At 34.3% G+C, this 27,287-nt stretch overlaps 1 protein-coding gene and 2 pseudogenes across 1 annotated transcript; 2 read left to right on the forward strand and 1 right to left on the reverse strand.

Annotated features, from left to right (window-relative positions):
- The first annotated feature begins 148 nt into the window (after nucleotides 1–148).
- LOC121210094 (4-substituted benzoates-glutamate ligase GH3.12-like) lies at nucleotides 149–5,031 on the forward strand (annotated as a pseudogene).
- Nucleotides 5,032–5,668: 637 nt separating this feature from the next.
- LOC107902486 ((+)-delta-cadinene synthase isozyme XC14-like) lies at nucleotides 5,669–9,539 on the reverse strand (annotated as a pseudogene).
- Nucleotides 9,540–12,793: 3,254 nt separating this feature from the next.
- LOC107960450 (indole-3-acetic acid-amido synthetase GH3.17-like) lies at nucleotides 12,794–16,570 on the forward strand. The gene is made up of 6 exons (XM_041082194.1): nucleotides 12,794–12,992; nucleotides 14,519–14,690; nucleotides 14,811–14,912; nucleotides 15,095–15,894; nucleotides 16,014–16,064; nucleotides 16,119–16,570. The coding sequence occupies exons 1-6, from the start codon at nucleotides 12,794–12,796 to the stop codon at nucleotides 16,568–16,570; spliced, it is 1,776 nt and encodes a 591-aa protein (XP_040938128.1).
- The last annotated feature ends 10,717 nt before the right edge of the window (nucleotides 16,571–27,287 follow it).

The raw sequence follows: 27,287 nt of genomic DNA on the forward strand, positions 1-27,287 counted from the left end.
CCAACTAAACGATTTGTCTTCCAATTTGGCCTCTTTTTGCTCATTTTTGACCAATTACATCCCTGACAAGATTAAATCATAAAAATACCAATTAAGCAGGGATTAATTCAGAAATAAACCAAATTAAACACAAGAATTATGTAAATTAATGTGTTTATCACCTATTGAGACCATATTATGTTCAGACAACAAGCAAAGTATTTTCTGCCAATTGCTTACTGGTTTACTGCAACGCGATGAGGTCTACGGATGGGTTCAAGCTTTGCATCAGTTTTGCCAAGGAACATCAAATTCTTAGATGATTATTGGAAAGAATTATGTTCCAACATTAGAACAGGTTATCTCAGTGATTGGATTACCAATGCTGGTTGCAAAAATGCTATGTCATTGATCTTTACTAGGCCAAACCCTATAATGGCTGATTTGATTCAAAAAATATGTGAAGATAAATCATGGCAAGGGATCATTAAGAAACTTTGGCCTAAAATCAAATATATTAGTTTTATCTGTACAAGTAGCATGCGCCAATATATTCCATTACTTGAATTTTTTGGATGAGGGATCCCTTTAATTTCACCAAATTATAGTTCTTCGGAAGCTTGTTTCGGGATCAATTTAAAACCCCTAAGCAAGCCCTTTGATGTCTCTTACACCTTTCTCCCAAATATGGCCTAATTTGAATTTCTCTCTATGAATAAAGATGGTGGAGGAAAGGCTCAAGAAACTAGGACAATTGACAAACTGTTGGTGTTATGAACAAGGAACTGCCTTAGAACACAGGGGCTTGCATAGCAAGGCTCGTGACTTACTGAAAAAACAAACAGAATTTGAAGTAGAATTGAAAATAGAAGCAAAGAAAAATGGAGAGTATATTGAATAAAAATGATGATAATTTCATTACGATTGAATAATGGCATAATGCCAATACAAATATCAAACATTTTTCTGATCAAAGTAAGGCTAACATCACCTAAACATTACCTAACTCTACTAATTACATTGAAAATTGAAAGACTAAACTTGTACACTTGGTAAAGCTATTTTATCAGCTCAAATGTCAACAAAATACAATCAAGTACATAAGCAACTTGGTTTTAACTCAACTAAGTTACAAAACATCATCTGAAGTAACAAAACAAACTAAAATGGACAGCAGCATTGAGCTTCAGCTGCTGCACGCATGGCTGAAGTGCATGTGCTGCTCATTGGCTGCATGTATTGCATGGAGACTAACTTCAACACTCCTCCTGGTTTCCATGCTGTAAACTCCCATTTGCTCTCTCAGTTTAATAAACCTTGACACACTAAGGGGCTTTGTCAAGATGTCAGCAACTTGATCCTCAGAATTGCAATAAATCAACTCCATTTCCTTTGCTTTCTCCATTTCTCTAACAACATGAAGTTTAATGCTGAAGTGTTTTGTCCTTCCATGGAAACCGAATTCTTTGCAATTGCAACAGCAGATTGATTATCACATTTTATCTCTGTTGCTCCCTCTTAGTGTATGTTCAGATTAGCTAAAATTTTCCTTAACCATACAACTTGATTCATAGCTCCAGCAGCTGCTACATATTCAGCTCCAGTAGTTGCTACATATTCAGCTTCATTGGCAACTACATTTTGCTTCTTCGAACTCCAACAAAAAATAGTTGAGCCAAGGGTGAAGACATACCTTGAGGTGTTCTTCATATCATCCATCGAGCCAGCCCAGTCACTATCAGTATAACCAACCAATCTTAGGCTTCCAGCCTTCCTATATAACATTCCATAACTCAGAGTACCTTTGATGTACCTAAGAACTCTCTTGGTAGCTTTGAAATGACTCGTATTGCAACAATGCATGAATCTTGAGAGTAAACTCACAACAAACACTATGTTTGGCCTAGTGGGAGTCAAATATAACAAGCAATCAACTAGGCTTCTATAGGTTGATTCACATACCTCTCACTAGCATCTTGCTTGTTAAAGGACCCAAGATCCTATAACCCTTCTTGACTGTGCTATAGCCTACCAGAATACCAGGTTAAGCCTTTTTGGCCAACTTGTCTCTCTTCACTGCTGGGACATGTGCATAGCAAATGCAACCAAAGACCCTCAAGTGAGCCAATGATGGTTTGAACCCGAACCAGGTCTTAAATTGTGCTTTGTGAGCCAAAAATTTGGTTGGGAGTCTGTTTTGAAGATACACAACAATGTTTACTGCTTCAGCCCATAAAGTTTTGGGTAAATTCTTCTCGAACAGTAGACATCTGGCTACATCCATTAAGCTTCTATTCTTCTTTTCACTAGCACCATTCTGTTGAGGTGTATAGGTGTTAGTAAGCTGATGTTTAATGCCTTGTTCATCACAAAAGACTTGAAACTGAGCTAAGGTGTGCTCAGTTCCATTATCAGACCTTAAGGTCTTGAGCTTCCAACCTGCTTCAGTCTCAGCAGCTACCTTGAACTTCCAAAACACTAGGGTCACTTCTGATTTGTACTTCAAGAAATAAATCCAGTAAAATCTTGAGTAATCATCAATAAATAGAATGAAATACCTACTTCCATTCAGTGACTGAGTTTTCATAGGGCCACACACATCAGTGTGCACAAGCTGCAGCCTTTCTAAAGCTCTCCAGGCTTGTTTGAAGGAAATGGCAATCTAGCCTGTTTTCTTGTAACCTCTTCTTTCTCAACCAAGTTAGTGAAACTTTTAGCCAAATCCTCTTTAACCATCTGAGCCATCGATCTGTAGTTGGCATGAAAAAGTCTTTGATGCCAAAGCTTGGATTCATCTGAAGAAACAATGTAGGCACTATCTAGGCCTTTGTTCCAGTCCACAACAAAACTCTTGTATGTCATGGCTACTGTCATGAGCTTAAATCGTGTTGGATCACTAATGTGGCACTCATTGCCTTTGAACACCATAGTATAACCCTTCTCAAGAAACTGAGCTATGCTGAGCAGATTTCTATCAATGTCAGGCACTAGCAACACATTTTAAATAAGCTTGTTACCTGTAGGATGTATATTAGCACATCTCATTTTCCTTCTGCCTTGATGAAGTGGCCATTACCAACTTTTACTTTGGTTTTGTAGCTTCTATCTAATGACTTAAAGATCGCAACATCTGGTGTCATATGATTGGTGCAACCACTGTCTAAGAGCCATCCATTTGTGACCTTCTCTTGAGCAGCTGAGCATGAAAAAGCAAAAACTTGCTCCTCATGGTCACTGTCTTCCTTTGTTACTCGGGCTTCAGCCTTTGGCTGTTGTGGCTGACCCTACCTAGTTTTGCCCTTGTTTTTGCAAACCTTTTCAACATGGCCCATCTTTTTGCAATATTGGCACTGCACATCTGGCCTAAACCAGCAGTTGGCCTCTGGATGACCAGGCCTTTTGCAATGTTTGCAGGGTTGGTCCCTTCTTATTAGAGTATCTGGCTTAGACTTGTCCCTTCAAGTCTTTTTGCCTTTGTAGGCAGTGCTACTTGAGACAAGTTTAGTTTTGGTTTGGAAGGCACCTTCTTGGTGCTCCTCCAGTCTGCTGGCTATTCTTTGCTTTTGTGCATAAAGAGCATTGATCAACTCTATCAATGAGATGCTGATCAGGTCCCTTGAGTCTTCAAGGGAAGATATTTTTACCTCATACCTCTCAGGTAAGGTTGAGATCTTCTACACTATCCTGGCTTCATCGAACTGCTCTCTAAGGAGCCTTATGCTATTTACCACAGCCATAATTCTGTCTGAATACTGCTTGACAGTTTCTTCTTCTTTCATTTCAAATTCTCGAAGCCCATTTTCAAGTTCAATAGCTGTTGCTGCTTTGTCCTCTCTGTCCCTTGAAACTCCTTCTTCAATCTATCCCAGGCCTGCTTTAGTGTCTCACAGGCCATGATCCTTGTGAAGATCACATCTGACACACAATTATGGATGCAAGACATGGCTTTATGCCTCTTAGTCCTTTCATCAGCATGTTGCCTGATTTGAGCCACTGTTGGGTTGGCTCTGGGTGTGCTGGTTCAACATCTGAGTTGACCATCTCCAATAGGTCGAATGCCTACAGGTAGGTCTTCATTTTGACTACCCATATGTGATAGCCCTCTCCATTGAAGACTAGTGGTGCAACTGGTGAGAAGCCTGATGAAGCCATTTGATTTTGTAGCTCAACTAGAACAGGTCCACTGAGATTACAGCTCTAGATACCAATTGTTGGTGTTATGAACAAGGAACTGCCTTAGAACACAGAGGCTTGCACAGCAAGGCTTGTGACTTGCTGAAGAAACAAACAGAATTCGAAGCAAAATTGTAAATAAGAGCAAAGAAAAATGGAGAGTATATTGAAAGAAAATGATGATAATTTCATTAAGATTGAATAATGGCATAATGCCAATATAAGTATCAAACATTTTTCTGATCAAAGTAAGGCTAACATCACCTAAACATTACCTAACTCCACTAATTACATTAAAAATTGAAAGACTAAACTTGTACACTTGGTAAAGTTGATTTATCAGCTCAAATGTCAACAAAATACAATCAAGTACATCAGCAACTTGGTTCTAACTCAACTAAGTTACAAAACATCATTTAAAGTAACAAAACAAACTGAAATGGATAGTAGCATTGAGCTTCAGCTGCTGCACGCATGGCTCGAGTGCATATGTTGCTCCTTGGCTACATGTATTGCATGGAGACCAACTTCAACACAAAGCGGTCGATCTTGTGAATGTGAAGCTTGATCAATATTACGAAGTTGTCGTCACAACTTTGACAGGTAAGGTTTCTTCAACTCGGCATCAAAGCTACAAGTTGTATACACCTAAATGTGTTGTAATCATCTTTTTCAGGTCTATATCGGTACAGAATCGGATATGTTCTCAAGGTGACTGGATTCTATAATAAATCTCCACAGTTTCAATTTGTTGAACGACAAAATGTGGTTTTGAGTATTGATTTGGACAAAACAACTGAAGAAGACCTTTCGAAAGTAATCATGAAAGCAAAACTTGTCCTTGAACCACTCGGCATCGTGTTAACCATACTATTATAAAATTACACCTGAAAACACACCTTAGGATAGCAACCTAAAATATTAATAAAATAAAAAACCTTCAAGACCACAGAGGCAGGAGCGAAGCCAGAAAAATTTTTTTGGGGGGCCGAATGAAATTTTAATTTTTATAGTCTATATATTTATAATTTTTAAAGGATTAAATTAATTTTTTATAATTTTAGGGGGGCCAAAGTACAATTTTACCTTTACTAATTTAAAATTTTAAAAAAATCTAAAGGGCCTAAATGAAAATTTCCCATTTTAGGGGGGGCCGGGGCCATGCTTGCCCCCCTGGTTTCGCCCTTGCACAGAGGATTAAGTAAGCATCACGTGCACCTCCCATAGAAACAAATCTAGCTTCTCATCCATCAAAAAAAAAGTATAGTTCCCATAAAACTAAGAGACAATACATAATAAAACAAGGAGCTCACTTTTCTTGTTTTGGATTTGGGAATTAAATCTGATAATGAACCTTCATTAAGTTTTATTAATACAAAAGAGACAACACATAATACACAATTAAACAAGAGCTAATTGAATTTAAAGCAACATGACCATCACTAAAAGACAACGACAATGGACGCATACACAAACACAATCCCAGTGACACTAGACAACTCTAAAACTCCAGCACATGCCAAGAGATTGAAGAGCAGCATAAAACAACACACTGACAAGTAATTATTTATTTTGCAAATGAGCTGACAACTTGAGGATAAGAGAATAATCTTCTGAATGTCACTTTTCAAAAGTGAGTTCATGTTCATTTGAACCTTAAATTCTTGATCAAATTGGGATTGAATCTATCAGCAAAGCAGTGATGCTAGTTTTTGCTGACTCCCCAACTTGCGTATAAGCATCTTCGCCCGTGTAAAGGAGATCAATGACCCTTGCAAGGTTTAGAATTCGATTAAGAGCCGATGTTGGTGCTGCTGTTGGTTTCAAAAATTCTTCATTTATATCCTTCCAAGCATTGTTTATTTGCTTGTATAACTCATCGTATGCCTCTTGCATTGACACCCCATATTGTTCCATGTAACACTCCGCTGCTGAGGAAACATGTCCTCTCTCTCGCTCAACCTACAATAAACATAAATTAATTTGAGCTAATGTAGAGCTGTGTCAGATAATAAAAATAAACAAATAATTTATTATACCTTGTGGTCAACAATATCACTCATCAGCCTACAGATAGTGCTTGAAGCTCTGACAATCTTAGGGTCATTAAATGCCCAATTGAATGTCTCTTTTGTTATGCTATCTTCCATGCCAACAAAAGATGACATCGTAAGATTCCAATAACCACAAGAGAGTAATGCAATCGGCATATACTCCTCCATTGTTGGTATGTAATTTTCATGCAACCATTTGGCCTCAACATAGTAAACTTGAGATTGTCGTTTCATCTATTAACAAACAAAGTAACAAAAAGTTAGCAAAAACCAACCAATGTAGCTGATTAACATTCCAAAATAAGAATTTTTTTCAAGAAAAAAAAGAGTAAAAATCAGATATACTGCTTCTATTGCGACTTGGACGCGATATGATTTTCCTTCTTTGGACATCAAATCTTCCATATCTTTATAAACCTTTAAGGTTTCACTATACCACAATTTCATGTAGTCTGGAAGTTGATCAATGCAGTTGGTATCCCACCTACAATATATCAATATATCATCCATTCAAATGGTCAATTCTCTCTATTATTCAATTCAATAAAAAGCATTTACTTCTAATGATTTGAAGTAAAAGTGGATATATGTTTTATACGACCTTTGGATTGCTTTTGTAAAGATTTCAAGTTCTTCATATGTGCCATATGCATCATAAATATCATCCAAAATTGATATGAGGCATATCACTTTGGTCACAAAAGTTCTAGCAATCGCGTAGTGGGGTTCAAAGTATACACCCAACATCCAAAAATAACATTCCACAAATCTATCCCTTATAAAAGGAAAATTGGTCGCAACATCTAAATCTTTCCACCACCTAAAACAAGAAGAAGAAATTATGATATATATATATATATTAGTAGATATGTGTATTGGCTAGGCTATGAATAAGAGTTTTATTCATAGCTCGGCAAGCTCTTGCGAAGGGGTCGCTTTAGAACATTAGCAATTTGTGTGGAGAGAGGATAGTCTACTGTAGTTTCTGCCAACTTCAGATGAAATGTAGTGAAGGAAAGGGCTTCTTCTAATATATTTTCTCCATGTAGTTGAAAGTGTGCAGCTTCATACAATTCTAGCATGCCTTTCACATCACCAATTAAAGATTCTTTGAAATTTCCATTCTCATCTTTGAATTTGTTAAATGTCGCTGCTTAATCATCAAACAATTTTGAGACGTTATTTTCTAAGTTCCACTTTGTAAATTTAAAATATATTTATGGAAGGATTCGGATTTCAAAATGTAATCACCTTTTAATTCAATTATAATTTTATTAAAAGGATTTTACAAATTTGTATTCAATAATAAAATTGGTTTGTTCAAGATTACAGTAACTTAAAATCTAATGTTTAGTTTGCTTAGTTCACTTAGTTCATACAATTTAATATTTAAAATATCAAGTTCAGTTAAAATGGTGAGTACTCTAATTTTGGACTGAAATAGTTCAATCCATCGTACTGGTTAAATCAATTGATTATATTAAAAAATTTAATATAAAATAAGTATTAAATATAATAAATATTAAATAAAATATATATTTGATTAAGGACAATTGACCCGTCTGTCCGCTATGGGTAAATTAAAAAACTCCACAGTGTGGTCAGACAGCTGCCATGTCTTTATACTATATTCAAAACTAAAAATTAATTAAAGGTTGAAAGTTAAAATCTAATCACATATATTAATTTTTTGGTTAAAATATGTCATAAGTTCTTATACTTTTCATGAATCTCTAATTTAGTCTCTATCCTTTTATTTTTAAGAATTTAATTTCTCTACTTTTTATATTTTAATATTTTAGGTCCAATTGTTGATACTATTAAAATTCTTTTTGTTAAATTTAAGTTTATTACTATGTCATTTTTTTACTTAACTACCAAGTGAGAAATTTTTATTATTTTATTAAAATTTTACTACGTCAGGTTTTTTTTTGTTAAATTGAAGTTTATTATTTTGTTAAATGTCACACTTAAAAATTTAACCACAAAAAGTTAACAATGTTAACAATTGGACTTAAATTTTGAAATTTAAAAAGTACAAGAACTAAATTCATAGAAAATAAAAGTACAGAGACTAAATTCTAAATTTATAAAGAGTATAGAGACTTATGGAAAGTTTTAACCTCTTTTTTATTGAAATTTTAAAGATTTTAAGAATTTTCTTGTTGATTTTTTATGATTAGAAAATCATGATAATTCTGGATTGAACCAACTACATATTCTTAGACCAATAGGTCCCACAGACTAGTGTGGTTCGGTTTTTCAACGGTCCTTAAATTGTGGTATCTAGCGTGTCTAAAAATTTAAATGGTTTAAATATGCTAAAAGGTCTATGTATTTTTTTGAAATTTAAAATTTAGTCCATGCATTATAATTTTAAGAAATTGAATCCCTTAATTTTTTTATTTAAAAATCTTGGTGCTTCTATCTAATTTTTTCATTAAAGTATCAAAGGTAAAATAATATTTTTAGCCCTCAATATTTATAGTATTTTTAGGATTAAAAAATGGTTATTTCACTTTTGACGCTGTTAACTTTCACAACAAAAATAGATGGATTTAAAAAAACAAGGATTTAAGGTCTCAAAATTAAAATATAGAGACTAAAATTTAGGTTTTAAAAGAATACAATAACCTTTAACATATTTAAACCAATTTAAATTCCATAACCTTTTTTGTTACCAGATTTGCTTTTAAAAAACTAAGACATACCACAATCAACATCGAAACCATGCTCTCTTAGCAGGCGAAACCGAACAGCAGTAGTGTAAAGATCATCACCATCTATCTCAATATGATTGCAATGATGATGGTATATAATTTCCAAGGCCTCTTCTATCTCTTTCTCGAAATGGTAAGGCACACCTAAGCGTTGGACTGCATCAATTATATGCAACTTTTGGGACGATTTATCCATATTTGCCACTAACATTCTCCTCACTTCTTGCTTCAATTCTTCGTACTCTTGTTGAGTTCCAGCATCCATTTGCTATTCAAATGTAAAGCTTTATATTAATTTTAAATTATTCACATGCATGTATCCGACACATTGAAATGAGAACAGATGTATGTCTCTTCAATTACGAAAAAAGTTTTGAAAATTAGAATACATTTGTATGAAATACATATTAGCACTTACATCAAATCTAAATAATAATGTCACACAAACACAAATTAAAAGTGATTATCATACGCCCGAATATACCATTTGAGAAGGAGAAGAGAGGAAAATGTCCCCCCAAAAGCTAGGTTTAAATTTGGACAAATGACGATTTTCCTTGGAGGTGTTACTATGCTGAGATGGAACAAGATTTGTAGAAATTGGAGAAGACATTTTGTTTAGTATGGTAAAAGCTGTTTTTTGTTTTGTGTGATCCAAATGCTTTTATGAGTAGCTTGTATTTATAGGCACCATCCTTTGAGTTTTCTCACCTTACTGCATACTGATTTTAGATTTATTTCTCAGCATGTGCAGATGACTTGTTGATTTTATTTTCCAAGTTAGATAACTTGTTTGTTTTGGTTCTACGTAATAGTCTTTTACATTATTTATTACGAAGTCGGACTTACTAAGTACAATGAAAAAGTTGTCAAATCTACCAATATTAATAAATTTATATAAGTTTAATTTAATATTTATTTAAAAGTTTTTGAATTTTCTTCATCTGCTTTTATTCAACATTATGATGTAATTTGTTTATTGTATGTAAAACTTATGCACCATCACTTTATTTAAATATAATATCTTTTAAGGGAAATAAAAGACTATGTTTTACTAACTTTGAAAACTAATATCACATACGATATCATCTCTAATTTAAATGAACTTTAATTAAAATAATTAAAAAATTGGGGGAAATGTTGAAACTATATGCTAGAAAAAACATAAAAAAAATAAATAATATTTGAAAATACTTAAATCATTAATTAAAAATAAAAATAAAAACTGATAAACATCGTAAGTACAAATTCAAAAAAAAACCTAAAATCAACAATTAAAAATCTAGAAAAAAATATACTAGTAAAAAATCAAATTTTGAAAAATTATATCCACCATTAGTGGTTTTATCAAATTCTGAAATTTGATTAAAAATTTAAAAATAGAATTAGAAAAAGAATAAAAAAATTCACTACATAAAAATAAAACGTGATTTGAAAGCAAAAAAATAGAAGACGACTAAATTTAAAAAAAAAAACTAAAATGATTTAATGTTATAAAAGAAGAAAACATGTTTCTTTATTTATTAATTCTTTAATTTGTTAAGTGATTAAGTTAAAGTTAAATTAAGTTAAAGAAGATATTTAATATGGATGTATGTATAATAACTTTTACACTTTTAAATGTTGATGACGTGACATTTTATTATTGGTGTCTAAAAACTATATATTTTAGGATCATCCTAATATAATTTATTCTTATTTTCTTTTATTTAAACTAGGTTAAAGTATCTAGAGGTTCTTGTATTATAGGAATTAGGTCAAATTAGTTCTTTTATTATTAAATAGATCAATTTAATCCTATACTATTAAAAAGAACCAATTTAATCTCTATATTAAGTTTTTGAATTGTCCTGCTAAGTGCCAATCAAAGTGGCCACTTCTATCATCCCTGTGACAGTTCATTAACTTGTCATATTTTGAGTTGGAAATTTATTGAAACAAAATCTTTGAACTTTGAATTGTGCTGATATTTTGAATGTACGAAAGCTCAACTTTGAAGACTAATCCATTTCAAGCAATTAGTTTTGGAGATTGGATTTGTTCAGATCAAACAATTAAACCCCTCGGATTGTGGATAATTGATCGAGATTGATTTGACTACTTCTTTTAAGAATGAAGCTCCAACTGTCATTTTACATTGGTCTTTATTAGCATATTGCTTCTACTATTTTATAGTTGCTATTACTGAAGGGTTGAATTGTAATAGATTGCTAGTATCTTACTGTAGCGACCTAATTTTAAGTGTTGTCGAAAAATGCAGTTTTGAAACCGTATTTGCATAAACCGAGTCTATGAGGATGACATATAAAGTTTAAAGAAGTTATTGTGAAAATATATTGAAGATCGGTTAAGAAATTTAACCGAAAAATAATTAATTACTGCTCATGGACTAAATTATAAATGTCCAATGTTGTTGAGTTTTAATTTAGAAAGTACTTAAGGACCTAGTTAGCAATAATCTAAAAGTCCTAAATGCTTATCTAACCATTAAATTGAATTGAAATAGTAAAAATTCACGAAAATCCACTTGCTTTTAGTTAATGAAATTAATTAACTAGTAAACTAGATTAATGATTAATAAAGTTGGGCAAGTGAGATTTTTTATTAGAGTGAAGGAGATGGGATTGTCAGAATCGCTTGATGATACCGAAGGGAGAAGTAGAGAGAGGGAAAGGGTGAGGATGGAATCAAAATAAGAAAATGAGGATGAGACTGTAGTTAAGTCGGGATCGGTGCTAAGAACGAGGCTAAAAAAATCATCAGAGGGGAGAATAAATAGGGTTGACGAAGTAATTAATGTAATATTCCTCGAGAAAGAAAATGATGATGATGGACGTCAGAGAACGTGGGAAAATGAAGCAAATGGGGAAGAGGAACAATTGTATGGGTTTGGGGCTAGCAACAATGTGGGGGAAGAGGAAGATAATAGATGTTGTTATTAGGTTAGAGAAGATGTTATTAATATGGGCCTAGTGTCATGGGCTGTAATTCAAAGCCCGTGACCATCACACCAAATGTATCCGATGGAGGTCTATTGCGTAAATGGGGATCATTTGGCCTACAAGAACTGGCCCGATTCGGTAAATTGTTGGAGAGGCCTGTCAGATTGAAGCCTAGTTGGCTCGATAATGAAGATATGACAACTTAGGCTATTTTGGTAACTAATCTTAGAAGATATATGGAATCCTATCTTGTAAAAATTAGATTAGATTTGATATGGCATATCTTGTAAATCCCATGATTTAAAGGATAAGATGAATCTCGTCTGTCTATGTATTGTAATCTTAACCGTTGATTTTTAGGGAGCTCAACTATAAATAGAGAGACTCCCCTCATTTGTACTCATTCTATCCAATGTAACTTGAATTCTTAAGAGTAATAGAATTCTGAGAGCATTTACTCAAACACCTTGTGTCCGTTCTTTTCTGTGGCTTTCGGTTGTTCTTTGTGGCTTCTTTTGGCATAGTTTGCTTTTGTTATATAAATTGGTGCCTTGGAGGAGTTCTAAAAGAATCATTACTTGAGTAAAGGTTGACTTAGGCGAGTTTGGACGAACGGATCGCTTAAGGCCTCACGAATCACGAGACGAAAGATCTAGCCCCGTGACACAAGTAGCTATCAATTTAAACATGCAGGATAAGGCTGGGGGCAGGAAATCCGAAGCGTAAATGGAGCGAACACAGGTCTAGACTTTCAGAGACCCACACATTGAAAGCGAAAGGGAGCCCAAGATTAAATCTTTCAATTGATCAATTCGAGAAAATGGATTTGGGAGAAGAGAATAGAGAAGATAGGGTAAAATTAGGCGAGGATTTACCAAATCAAATAAAGAAGAAGAAAAAAACACGGAATAGAAAAAATTGTTCCATGTGTAAAATTCAGGATTGTATCCTCATAGTAACGGAGAAAAAGAAAAGAGATTGGGCATTAAGGAGAGAAAAAGGGAAAGGAACATCAGAGAGAGAGGAGGCGGTTGTAAATGCTTCTCTTTCCAATTCAGACATCAACAATAGAAGAAAATTGATCCTCGGGGAAGCGAAGAAAGCTTGGGATGTTGGAAAAAAAAGTTGGGATTTAGCATAAGAGGGGACGAACGTGAAATTGAAGATGAAATATTAAGGTTGGAAGGGCTGTAGCATAAGGGAACGAAGGAATTCAAAGGCTGTACAGAATCTAAACAGGTGCGGTTTTTGTATGGGTCATCTTGGTCATTTTAGTAGCTTTGTAGTGGGACGAGTAGGTATGAGAATCGTATCTTGGAACATTAGAGGTATGGGCTCGGAAGCTAAGATATCATATGTTAGAAGAGTTTTATGCAAGGCTAAGGCGAATATGTGCTTTATTTAGGAAATGAAAGTAAAAAACAATTACTATTGACATAATAAGGAAAATACGGATTAACAATAACTTTAATTATAGATTTTCGGTAGCTAACAGGCGTTCGGAGGTATGGTTACGATTTGGGATAGAGGTAATTTTCAAGTGGATAAAGATCTCTGTGAAGAAAGGTTTATAGTAGTAGTAGGGAAATGGTTGGCTAAAGGAATAGAAGTAGTGCTGATTAACGTTTATGCACCTAATACAATTTCGGAGCAAAATATATTATGGGCGAATCTCTTAGCCTTAAAGAATTCGTTTACTTGTTCATGGATCATTGGTGGCGATTTCAATGTAGTGAGGAATAGAAGCGAAAGAAGCAATTGTGTAGGGTTGATGAATGGGTCAAAGGAATTCAACAGCTTCATTGATAACTTGAAGAAAATATAAAAATGAAAAAGTATCCTATTAGCTTTTTCAAATTATCATCTTTTGCATTCTTGTCAACTTGAAGAACCGTATAATAATCTAAACCCATCTCTAAGCATAAAATTTATTGTAAAATTTATCTTCATCTAATTTCTTTGCAATTTATTAAGAAAAAATATGTAAATTTTCTAAGTTTTCGATTTTTCTAACTTGAATTTTAGATTTTTTTTTGTTGTAATATTTTTTATTTTTTAGATACATATATTTTTTATAATTTATAATTTCTTTTATATTTTAAGACATTCATATATATTTTATATATTTTCTTTTAAATTTAAAAAAATTATAAACAAAATAGATTATGACATATCAATGCCACGTGTCACGACCTAAGAGTATCATATGTCCTATATTTAACATTGTTACAAAAAAAAAACAAAAACCTTAACGTATTGAAAATTTGGGTACTAACTTGAAACAAAAAAAAAATTATAAATACCAACTTGTGAGATGTCAAGTTTGGAAGAGGCGATAAATGCATATTTGAGCCTTATAATTATAATTAAATATAAACACATATAATATTATATAAATAAATATATAAAAATAATTTTAGATTTTATATTTTTCATAATATATAATTTATATTTAATTATATGTATTTGATGATCAAATTGATAGAATGTGTAAGTATTGAGGACTAAATACCCTTCCCAAAAAAAAAATTGTTATAGAAATAAAGGAAATATATGAAAATGGCATGAAAATATTGGAACATTTAACCAACAATGCTCATGAACTACAAGAACAAATGTTGGAGGAGATACTAATTAAAGAGAAATGCAGGAACAGAATATCTATCCAGATTCTTCTCCAGTGACCAAGCAGACAAGCAAAGCTTCAAAACAAATGTTCCCATCGTTACTTATGAAGATATCAAGCCTTACATAGATCGGATTGCCAATGGAGAGACCTCGTCGATCCTTTTTGCTGATCTCATCACCCAGTTCATCCGAAGGTATATATAATCAAATTCTGGAAAATTAAAATAGAGTACCTGATTTTTGTGAAGTAGAGGGAGGAAATTCAAAATTAAACCTTTTTCCCTTTCAAAATAATCCATTAATTTTGGATACAGCGCTGGTACTTCTGGGGGGCAGCAGAAGTTAATACCTATCACAATTGAGAGTTTTGAGGAAGGGAAGTATCATCGTCTTCTGGCTGACATTGTGGTGAAAAAGTAAGTACATTTCATTATCCGTAATTACAGTGAAGTATCAATAGCAATCGTAATTCGATGCTAAGATCTTTACTTCATGTGTTTTTGTCCCTTCAATATTCGTAGCAATTACTACCATATCCGCAATCACGATACACATAATCAAACAAACTAATTACTGTTTTTTTCCTTTCTCTTGGTAGATGTTTTAGTGACTTAGATGAAGGCAAATCATTCTACCTATATTTTAGCAAACCAGATATGAAAACTCCATCTGGATTAGTGGCATCAACCTACTCAACATTCTATTCCAAGACCAATACCTTCAAAAATAGCCTGGCTAAGTTTTGCATAAGTCCTATTGAGACCATCTTATGTTTGGACAACAAGCAAATTATGTTCTTCCAACTGCTTACCGGTTTACTACAGCGATATGAGGTCGTACGGCTCGGTTCGATCTTTGCATCGGTTTTGGCAAGGACCATCAAGTTCTTAGAAGATTATTGGAGAGAATTATGTTGTAACATTAGAACAGGTTACCTCAGGGATTGGATTATTGACCCTGGTTGCAAAAATGCCATGTCATTGATCCTTACTGGGCCAAACCCTGAATTGGCTGATTTGATTCAACAAATATGTGAAGATAAATCTTGGGAAGGGGTCTTTAAGAAACTTTGGCCTAAAATCAAGTATATTAGTTCAATCTGTACAGGTAGCATGAGCCAATATATTCCATTACTTGAACTTTATGGAGGAGGGATCCCTTTAGTTTCACCAAGTTATGTTTCTTCGGAAGCTTGTTTCGGGATCAATATGAAACCCCTAAGCAATCCCTTTGACGTTTCTTACACCTTTCTCCCAAATACGGCCTACTTCGAATTTCTCCCTGTGAACAAATATGGTGGAGGAAAGGCTCAAGAAACTAGGACTATAGACAAACCGGTCGATCTTGAGAATGTGAAGCTTGGTCAATACTCCGAAGTTGTTGTCACAACTTTGGCAGGTAGGTTTCTTTTACTCGGCATCAAAGCTATACGTCGGTTACATCAAGAGACACAGTTAAAAGTCTCACATTGACTACCTCTTCTGCGCACCTAAATGTGTTGTAATCATCTTTTTCAGGTCTATATCGGTACAGGGTCGGAGATGTTCTGAAGGTGACCGGATTCTATAGTAAATCTCCACAGTTTTAATTTGTAGAACGACAGAATGTGGTTTTGAGTATAGATGGAGACAAAACAACTGAAGAAGACCTTTCGAAAGCAATCACGAATGCAAAACTCATCCTCGAACCATTTGGCATCATGTTGACTGCATACAGTAGCTATTCCGACACCTCGTCGACACCGGGTCGATATGTATTATTTTGGGAGCTGAAGATGAAAGGCAGCAATGATTTACCAAAACTTGATGCCAGGGTAATGGATCAATGCTGCTGTATAGTGGAAGAATCCGTTGATTTTACGTATAAATTATTTAGGAAAGATGGTGCAATTTCAGCTTTAGAGCTAAGGGTGGTTAAACATGGAAGCTTTGATGAACTCATGGATTTCTATACATCAAAGGGAGCTTCCATTTCCCAATACAAGCCACCTTGTTGGCTTAAATCTGAGGAAGCCATAAAGATATTGAATCCAGGGATGGTGGGGAAGTTTTTCAGCCCCAAAACAATGTCTTAAGCTGCATTGTTTGAGGATTAATCAAACATTGTGGAGGTAATCTTACAAGCTGAAATTGCAGGCATGGACTTGACAAAGGATCTTTTCATGAAAAGATAATTCACCGAATCTACTGTTTCTGAATTTATGCCATTATATATTATTTTTTCTCTCTTAATATTAGTACGTTTGAGTTTTTCTTTTTTATCCGATGGCTACATTAGACTCAAACTATTTCGACACTGAGCTGGATCAAAACTTAAAAGGAATAAAAGGGTCTTTTAGTGCCTATTTAATATGGCAAGTAGTTTATGTACTGATTCCCAATATTATTTAATAATAAATAATTAAATATTTTATGAAATAATGAAAGAAAGATAAATATCAATACAAACTAAAAAATAATAATAATATTTAAACCTACTAACAGTACCTTCCAAATCCATTACAGGTTAGGATGGCTCTTTTTAAGATAACACTTAGAACTACCAATAATGTCTTTTGAACCCATAAATAAGAAGATAATGCATTTTAATGCACTTAAACCCACATGCTCTTACATTAACAATAATACTCATGCACTCAATAGGATACAATCCCTTAAGTTAAAAAGAATAAATAAATACTTAATTACAATATAAAAACCTTACAATTTCATTGAAGGTTACCATATTGAAGATTACAACTTTGCCAGGATATCCGAAATAAAATATTAACAAAATCAATATTATTAGAAAAAATCAAGCCAATCTAATTAATTTAATGAAGAAGCGTATGAGTTGAAATGTACTAGCTAGTTCTAATGTCACATATATTGCACATGAGTTTTATATAGTTTTTAATTTATTAAATAATATATTTTTATAATTTCAAAAATATATATTTATGCTAATTAAATGAGGATTAGTCATTTAGTTTTGAAAAAAATTAATTGTAAGGATAAAATAAAGTTTAGTTTGTTTTATTTTAGTTATTCAACTATTAATTTTTTTCGTTTTAATCACTCAACTTTTCGAAATTAAATATTTTAGTTACTCTTTCATTAGTTACTTAATAGAAGTCTAATGTGGGCCTTATTTTATTGGCCTAATAAAAAATTTAACCCTCCAATATTTATGTTTTCTATAAATTTGATCTTAAATCTAAAAATTTCAACAAATTTATTCTTCAATGTTTACAAGATTTATCATTTTAGTCCTAATTATAAAAATATCTTAAAATTATTAAATTTTAAAATAAAAGTAAATATAAAAATATTTTTAGGATTTGTGTACCTTAAATGACTTTCAATAATATCTTCCACTTTGGTCTTTCTTCCGTTCAATTGACAAAGTTGGAAATATCAAATGCTACGATATTGACTTGCAATCTCTTCAATGCTTGAGCTAGAAATGATAAAGACATGGGAAGACTAGAGTCTAAAACTGGTATTATCTTTATAGTAAAAAGTAAAGCTGTCAAAGTTAGTATCTTCAACCCAACCATTTTTTTTGGGTTTATAAATTTGTTTTTTTCTGGGTTTATAAATTTGTTAATCTGGAGTTTCTTTCTAGGTTTTAAAAAGACATTTGGGACAAACAATATAGAAAAAGGGGACAAAATAAAAAAAAGATTTAAGCAAGAAAATAACATTAATTTCTAGGTTTTTTTTGCACATGTTAGGTGATAAGAAAGAAAGAATGGTTGATGAGAAAAAATAAATACCTAATTACAGATAATGATTGGTTAGCTGTGGACTTTGTTTATTATTTTAATTTAAGGAAGTTTATATTCTTTTAATTAAATCTTTTATACAAATTAATAATTTGGGGATGGCTGGGTTCTCTGGCTCTTTTTACTAATATTTTTGAGTAACCTTACTTGATTGCCATTAACCAAGTGATGGAGGGAAGGCCACGTAAGAAGCAATCATTGAAAGAATATAATATAAGTTTGTTCAGAACAAGTACAAAATACAATGATTAATTTGCATCATAGTTTATTTCAACTTTGTTAAATATGACTCCTATTTTCAGTCAAATTTAAAAAATAATCTTTCAGTTAAACTCTGTTTACTTGTTTTAATCAAACACTGATTAGTTTAGATTATTTTATTATTATTTGATCTATGAATTTAGCCTATAAATAGGCTCTTTTATAACATTAGAATATACACCCATTAGAGATTAGAACTCATAACACATTTAGAGAATTTTGTGTTTACGTTTTGTGAGTTCTTTGTTTTCGGGTTTTCGGGGTTTAATTTTTATCTCTATCTTTTTGTGCTCTACGTTCTTTTGCCATTATAGTAAAATTATCTTTGCCCATGGTTTTTTATCCTCTTTGGAGGGGTTTTTCCACGTTAAATTTGTGTGTTCAATTTTTCAATTTATTCTGCTATTTTCTTGTTCGTTGCTCAATCAGGTCGAAATCCTAAGAAGTGGTATCAGAGCTAGTTCAATTTTCATAGATCAGCCCCTTCAGAGATGGCAACAACATGGTTTGAAATTGAGAAGTTCGATGGTGAGACAATTTTCAATCTGTGGCAAGTTCAGATGATGGCAATTTTAGTTCAATCAAGCTTGAAAAAGGTTGTTACCGGGAAAAAACCTAAGAATCTAAATAAAACAGAATGGGAAGAGCTTGATGAAAAGGCTTTGTCTGCAATCCAGCTGTGCCTCGCGAATATGGTATTGTAGGAGGTATTGATGAAGAAACCTCATCCGCCTTGTGGAAAAGGTTAGAAACTCTTTATGCGACTAAGTCTCTGGCTAACCGTTTAGTGTTGAAACAACGTCTATTTACGTTTTGCATGAACGAATGTGAGCTTCTTAGAGATCACAGCAGTCAATTCATTGCTCTTTTAAATAACTTAAAGAACGTTGAGGTTCATATTGATGATGAAGATCAAGCTATGCTATTATTGTGCTCTTTACCCCCTTCATACAAGTCTTTCAGGAAGACCCTGATTTATGGCAGAGACAAACTGTCGTTTGAAGATGTGAAGGGTCATTTGTTGAGTAGAGACAAACTCGAAAATGACCTTCATTTGGATAGCAAAGCAGATAGGCAAGCTTCCGTTTTGGTAGCATCAAAGAAACGAGACAAAAGGTGTCGCTATTGTAAAAAGTTAGGTCACATCAAAGCAGATTGTTATAAACTGCGAAATAAAAGAGCTGCTGAGAGTAACGAGGAAGATGTAGCTGGTTCTAATTTGGCCGATGAAAATGGTGATGATTTCTTATTAGTTTCAATGAGCGATAACTCCAAGCTCATGTCCGAGTGGATCCTAGATTCAAGATGTTCTTTCCATATGTGTCCCAATAGAGAATGGTTCTCCACATACAGTTCAGTTGAAGGTGGAGTTGTACGCATGGGAAACGATTCATCTAGTAAGGTAATTGGTATTGGTACTATTAAAATTAAGATGCACGATGGGACAATTAGGACACTCTCAGATGTCAGGTATGTACCTGATTTACGAAAGAATCTCATCTCTTTGAGTATTTTAGACTTGAAAGGATGCAGAATCAACATCAAGTCGAGCGGCATTAAAGTATCTCGTAGAGCTCTTGTTTTGTTAAAAAGTAAAAGAACCGGCAGTCTTTATATTCTGGAAGGTTTTACAGTGACCGATGAAATCGGAAGTCCCTTGTCTGTTACAGAGTCGAAGTCAACTCGTTTGGAGCGGAGGCAACTTGGTCATAGAAGGGAAAAAGGTATGACCGTTTCGTTGAAGAGAGATTCTCTTTTGGATGCAGGTTTTGAAAAGTTAGGGCACTGTGTTCGTGAAAATCAAACCCGGGTTAGTTTTGATTTGGCAGTGTACAAGTCGAAGGCTAGAAGTCTTCCAGTTTCTAAGCACAAATTCGACTCAGTTAATTCCCTGCATAGTTCAAGATAGGCTCGTGGCGGGCTTTGGCAAAGATGGCGTTGTGAAAATATGAGTCAAGGTGGAGATTTGTTAAATATGACTCCTATTTTCAATCAAATTTGAAAAATAATCTTTCAGTTAAACTCTGTTTACTTGTTTCAATCAAACACTGATTAGTTTAGATTATTTTTATTATTATTTGATCTATGAATTTAGCCTATAAATAGGCTCTTTTATAACCTTAGAATATACACCCATTAGAGATTAGAACTCATAACACATTTAGAGAATTTTGTGTTTACGTTTTGTGGGTTCTTTGTTTTCGGGTTTTCGGGGTTTAGTTTTTATCACCATCTTTTTGTACTCTTCGTTCTTTTTTCATTATAGTAAAATTATCTTTGCCCGTGGTTTTTTATCCTCTTTGGAGGGGTTTTTCCACGTTAAATTTGTGTGTTCAATTTCTCAATTTATTTCGCTATTTTCTTGTTCGTTGCTCAATCGAGTCGAAATCCTAACAAACTTGGATTAAGATTGAGAGGTAATAACCCATAAATAATTCTTTTAATACTTCTCCCATGCCAATGGGACATATATTATGCATTCTCGGACTCAAATTTGAATAAAGATTTTTAGATTTTAAATTTAAATTTGATATAAATTTAAATTAAATATTTTAAAATTTTATTTAAATTTAAATATATAAGTATTAATATAAAATTATATATTATTAATAAGTTTTAGTGTACAATAGTAAGACATATTATATTTTTAAAAGAATAGTCACGAACTTTGAATACAAAACATAAAATAGACATGAAGAATATTAAAGAAATATTTTTATTATATTTAAAAATAGTATATTGTTTTTAAATAAAAAGGTTAAAAAAAGATTATTAAAATATTAAATTTCATTATTTTATTTTTCTTAAAAATTCAAAATGAAATTATTCAATTCTTTGTAAATATTTTATATATAAATAATATGAATCAATTAAATGTGCATTAATGGTCTTATAATTATAATCAGTCTATATTATATATTATAAACTTTTAAGTAAGTTGATTTCACATTTTAATAGGCACAACTCAATAATGATTAAAATATTTTTATTTTATAAAGTATATTACATTATTTTAAGAGTATTGTTTTTATATGTATATGTTATATACAATTTTTTTTTTTAAAAATGCTTATAGAAAACAGTGGAAAGGCAGCTTACTTTTGATGGACGCAATCTAGATCTATTACAAGTACGAAACAAATTAATTTGTTCTTAAATTTTCTTTTTTCAATTCCTTCAAGCTTTCCTCTCCCGTTTCTTCTTTGTTCTTCTCACTCTCCCCATAACTGTGATGGATGGTGAGACAGACATAAAGGAAATATATGAAAATGTCATGAACATTTTGGAAGATTTAACCAGCAATACTCATAAACTACAAGAACAAGTGATGGAGGAGATACTGAAGAGCAATGCAGGAACAGAATATCTAAGCAGATTCTTCCCCAATGGCCAAGCGGACAAGCAAAGCTTCAAAACAAATGTCCCCATTATTACTTACGAAGATATCAAGCCTTACATCGATCGGATTGCTAACGGAGAGACCCCATCGATCCTTTTGGCTTATCGCATCACCCAGTTCATCCAAAGCACTGGTACTTCTGAGGGGCAGCCGAAATTGATACCTATGACAGCTGAAAGTTTTGAGAAAAGGATGAATGAACCTCTTCTGGCTGACCTCGTGATAAAAAGATAAGTACATTTAAATAGCTGTCATTACAGTGAAGTTCCGATAGCGGTCGTAATTTGCTATTCGATGCAATAACTATTAGATCCACAATCATAATACACGTAATCAAACAAACAACTAATTAATGTTTCTTTTCCTTTTTCTAGGCAGATGTTTTAATGGCTCGGACGAAGGAAAATCATTGTACCTATATTTTATCAAACCAGAGATGGAAACTCCATCTGGATTAGTGGCATCACTATACACAACATTCTATTTCAAGACCAAAAGCTTCAAAACGGGCCTGGCGAAGTTTTGCGCAAGTTCTATTGAGACCATCTTATGTTTGGACAACGAGCAAAGTATGTTCTGCCAATTGCTTACTGGTTTACTACAGCGCGATGAGGTCGTACGTATGGGTTCAAGCTTTGCATCAGTTTTGCCAATGAGCATCAAATTCTTAGATGATTATTGGAAAGAATTATGTTCCAACATTAGAACAGGTTATCTCAGTGATTAGATTACTGATGCTGGTTGCAGAAATGCTATGTCATTGATCCTTACTAGGCCAAACCCTGAAATGACTGATTTGATTCAACAAATATGTGAAGATAAATCATGGGAAGGGATCATTAAGAAACTTTGGCCTAAAATCAAATATATTAGTTCTATCTGTACAGGTAGCATGAGGCAATATATTCCTTGAATTTTATGGAGGAGGGATCTCTTTAGTTTCACCAAATTATAGTTCTTCGGAAGCTTGCTTCGGGATCAATTTAAAACCCCTAAGTGTTGAGCATGGACTGCAATGCAACAGAAGGCCATGATGCAGACCAGCATTCAAGCAGGACGAGAAGTAGCTTAATTATTTTGTTTACTTTTTGTTCATTTTGTAATGCCATCCAAGCTAAATGTAACTAGACTTTTAGAGTTGTTAAGATTTGAATTGATGGATGTAATGGCTAAAAATTGTTCAGCTTTCTTTTGTATTACTTTAGTTGGCAACTTGCCAAAATAGGTGGGAGCAGTTACAAGTTTAGGTAACTGACATTCTAATTTTGTAACTCTTATATTTTCAAATGAAATGAAAAGTAAAAGCATTCCATTCAGTTACATTTTTGCTTTTGAGTTTTCTATTCTGTTTTCTTTTCTGCTTGCTGTTCGAGAGCTTATGCTCTTAGTGTTTCATTGTTTGGTTGCTGCTGTCTTTGTTTCAACAAATGGTAATCAGAGCCTCCTATCTTTGAGGACCTCTGTTGTTTATGTTTTAGTTTTTTCAAAGCAAAGTCAGTTTTTTTGTGTTTTCAAAGTCAGTCTTAGCAGCATGAGTTTTGCTCCTCCTCCATCACCAGTTTTTGCTGGAGACAACTACCACATTTGGGTTGTCAAAATGAAGACATATCTTCAAGCACTTGACCTCTGGAGTGCAGTTGAGAGTGATGCCGAGCCAGCACCATTAAGAGCAAATCCTACCATTGCTCAGATCAGGCAACATGGTGAGGAACGAGCCAAGAAAGACAAAGCTATGGCCTGTTTGCAGAATGGAATATCAGATGTTATTTTCACTCGTATCATGGCCTGTGACTCTCCCAAGCAGGCATGGGACAGGCTGAAAGAGGAATTTATGGGATCAGACAAGACTAGGCAGCAACAAGTCATCAACCTTAGAAGGGAGTTTGAAAATTTGAAGATGAAGGAGTCAGAAACTATCAAGCAATATTCTGATAGGATTATGGCTACTGTCAATAATATTAGACTCCTTGGAGAAGATTTCAGTGATAGCAGGGTTGTTGAGAAGGTTATTACCACCTTACCTGAAAGGTTTGAGTCAAAAATCTCCTCATTAGAGGACTCGAGAGATCTCACAACCATTTCTTTGTCTGAGTTGGTTAACTCACTCTATGCACTTGAGCAGAGAAGAGCAAGTAGGCAGGAGGAGAGTCTTGAAGGTGCTTTTCAAGCAAAGGTCAGAGAAGGCTCCAGCTCAAGCCAGAAAGCTAAGAAGCCTTGGTTTGAAAAGAGGGAAAGATCAAAGAAAGATGCCGGTAGAAGGAGGTTTCCACCATGCATTCACTGCAAGAAGACCAATCACCTGGAAAAATTTTGCTGGACCAGACCAGATATACAGTGCAAAAGCTGTAAGAAGTATGGTCATCATGAGAAAATCTGTAGAAGTCATGAGAAGGCACAAGCACAACCAGTACATGCCAAGTCTGTCGAGGATGTCCAAGCTCAGGAGGAGCATGTATTTACAGCTTCATGTTTTGCAGCTAACAGCAAGAGCAGTTGGCTTGTGGATAGTGACTGCTCACACCACATGGCTGCAGATGAGAGCCTTTTCAAGAACCTTGACAGGAGCTATGTCTCGAAGGTCAGGATAGGCAATGGCAACTTGATTGAAGCAAAAGGTAGAGGTGATGTGGTGATTCACACTGGTTAAAGTAACAAAATCATTTCTGATGTGCTCTATGTGCCAGAAATAGACCAAAATTTACTCAGTGTAGGCCAGCTAGTCAAGAAAGGCTTTTCACTAGTTTTCAAGAATGATTCTTGTGTTATAAGTGATGCTCATGGTAGGGAGATTGTCTCAGCACCTATGGGAGACAAATGTTTTATGCTGGATGTGAGTCAGCTTGAGAAAAGTGCATATACAAGCTCAGTTGACAATACTGATCTTTGGCACAAGAGGTTTGGCCATGTTAACCTCAAATCACTTGATTTGCTGCACAAAATGAACATGACAGAGGACATGGTGAAGGTTAGTGCAAGTGAAGGTGTTTGTGAGGTGTGTTAGCTTGGCAAACAAGCCAGGTTGCCCTTTTCAGCTAACCAAGCATGGAGGGCTCGAGAAAGACTTGAGTTGGTACACTCAGATGTCTGTGGACCAATGAAGACCCCTTCACTGAATGGCAGTAAGTATTTTATACTGTTTATTGATGATCTGACCAGATTTTGCTGGGTTTATTTCATGAAACAGAAATCAAAAGTGTTTGAAGTTTTTGGAAAGTTCAAGGCATTGGCAGAAAATCAAACAGGCTGCAGGATTAAGGCCTTGAGGATAGATAATGGTTCTGAATACTTGTCTGAAAGATTTCAGAAGCTATGTGAGCAGGCTGGGATTCATCATCAGTTAACCACAGTGTACACTCCTCAGCAAAATGGAGTGTGTGAGAGGAAGAACAGAACAGTGATGAACATGACCAGGTGTATGTTGTTTCAAAGCAAGCTTCCAAGCATTTTTTGGGCTGAAGGTGTCAACACCTCAGTGTACCTGCTCAATAGGCTGCCAACACATGCTGTGGATGATAAAACTCCTTTTGAAGCATGGTATGATCTTAAACCAACTATTTCCCATTTAAAAGTGTTTGGTTGCAAGTGTTTTGTACTTGTCCCTGCAGAAAGAAGAACCAAGCTCGAGAAGAGGTCAGTTCCTGGTATATTTGTTGGCTACAGTAGCTGCAAGAAGGGCTACAGAGTATTTGATCCTTCAACCAAGAAGATTTTGGTAAGCAGGGATGTCAAATTCGATGAAGGAAGGTTTTGGAGTCTAGATGGCTCTAACACAAGTCAGTTTGAAGAAGAGCAGATTGACAGCAATCTGGAATTAGCAGAAAATGAAGTCAGTAATGCCAATGTAGATGATGCTCCTGTGAGAGGGACCAGGTCTATTGCTGATATCTACCAAAGATGCAATGTGGCCATTGTTGAGCCTTCAAGCTATGAAGAAGCTGCAAGTAGCAAGAGCTGGAAGAAGGCTATGGAGGCTAAAATCGACATGATCCATAAGAATGACACTTGGGATCTGGTAGACAGACCTGATCAGAAGAAGGTCATAGGTGTCAAGTGGGTTTTCAGGACCAAATTCAATACAGATGGCTCTCTGAACAAGCACAAGGCAAGGCTTGTGGTGAAAGGGTACAATCAACAGTTTGGCATTGATTTTGAGGAGACATTTGCTCCAGTGGCAAGGCTGGATACCATAAAGCTTCTATTTGCTTTCGCTGCACAGAAACAATGGAAGGTCCATCAGCTTGATGTCAAGTCAGCTTTCCTGAATGGCTTCCTTAAAGAGGAAATTTATGTTGAACAGCCTGATGGATTTAAAGTCCAAGGAAATGAGGACAAGGTTTACAAGCTGAAGAAGGCACTCTATGGACTAAAACAGGCTCCTCGAGCCTGGTATAACAGGATAGATGCTTATCTGACTAGGCTCAATTTCGAGAAAAGTTTGAGTGAGCCAACTTTGTTTATAAAGAAGTCTAAATATGAGACTTTGCTGATTGTCTCAATATATGTGGATGATCTATTAGTGACTGGAAGCAGGGTCGATTTGATTCAGGAGTTCAAGAAGAATATGCAAGACATGTTTGACATGATAGACTTGGGAATCATGACTTACTTCCTTGGTATGGAAGTAGACCAGTCTGATCAAGGCATTTTTATCGACCAGCATGCATTTTCCTTGAAAATTCTCACTAAGTTTCGTATGGAAAATTGCAAGCCAGTGAGTACACCTCTAGTCATGGGACAGAAGTTGAGCAGCTATGGAGATGAAGAAAAGGTGGATAAAAGAGAGTATAGAAGTCTAATTGGATGTTTGCTATACTTGACAGCAACTAGACCTGACCTTATGCATTCGGTCAGTTTGCTATCTCGTTTTATGCATAGCTGCAACACATCATATTTAAAGGCTGCAAAGAGAATCCTCAGGTATGTGAAAGGATCCTTGAAGTTTGGAGTAATGTTCAAGACAGGAGGTCAGCTGAAGTTATCTGGCTACTCAGACAGTGACTGGGGAGGTTCGATTGATGATATGAGGAGTACCTCAGGCTACCTCTTTTCTCTTGGTTCAGGAGCTTTCTGTTGGAGCTCTAAAAAGCAACAAACAGTTCCTCAATCAACTGCTGAGGCAGAGTACATAGCAGCAGCTGGAGCAGTAAGCCAAGCTATTTGGCTTAGAAAATTGTTGTGTGATTTGAATGAGGAACAATTTGAGCCTACTGAGATTATGGTTGATAATCAATCAGCAATAGCTATCTCTAAGAATGCTGTTTTTCATGGCAAAACGAAGCACTTTAAGCTCAAATTTTATTTTGTTCGAGAGGCAGTACAATCAAAGGATGTGAATCTTGCATATTGTAGTTCACAAGATCAATT

This window comes from Gossypium hirsutum, chromosome A11 (genome assembly GCF_007990345.1).
Source record: "Gossypium hirsutum isolate 1008001.06 chromosome A11, Gossypium_hirsutum_v2.1, whole genome shotgun sequence".
In the NCBI taxonomy this organism is placed as follows: Eukaryota; Viridiplantae; Streptophyta; class Magnoliopsida; order Malvales; family Malvaceae; genus Gossypium; species Gossypium hirsutum.

Excerpts from the sequence above, each read along its gene's own strand:
- LOC107960450 (XM_041082194.1), top strand. The coding sequence starts at position 12,794 with ATGTGTAAAATTCAGGATTGTATCCTCATAGTAACGGAGAAAAAGAAA. Across the intron at positions 12,993-14,518 it reads TTGGGATGTTGGAAAAAAAA|GAACAGAATATCTATCCAGA; the intron begins GTTGGGATTTAG and ends AGAGAAATGCAG. Across the intron at positions 14,691-14,810 it reads ATCACCCAGTTCATCCGAAG|CGCTGGTACTTCTGGGGGGC; the intron begins GTATATATAATC and ends TTTTGGATACAG.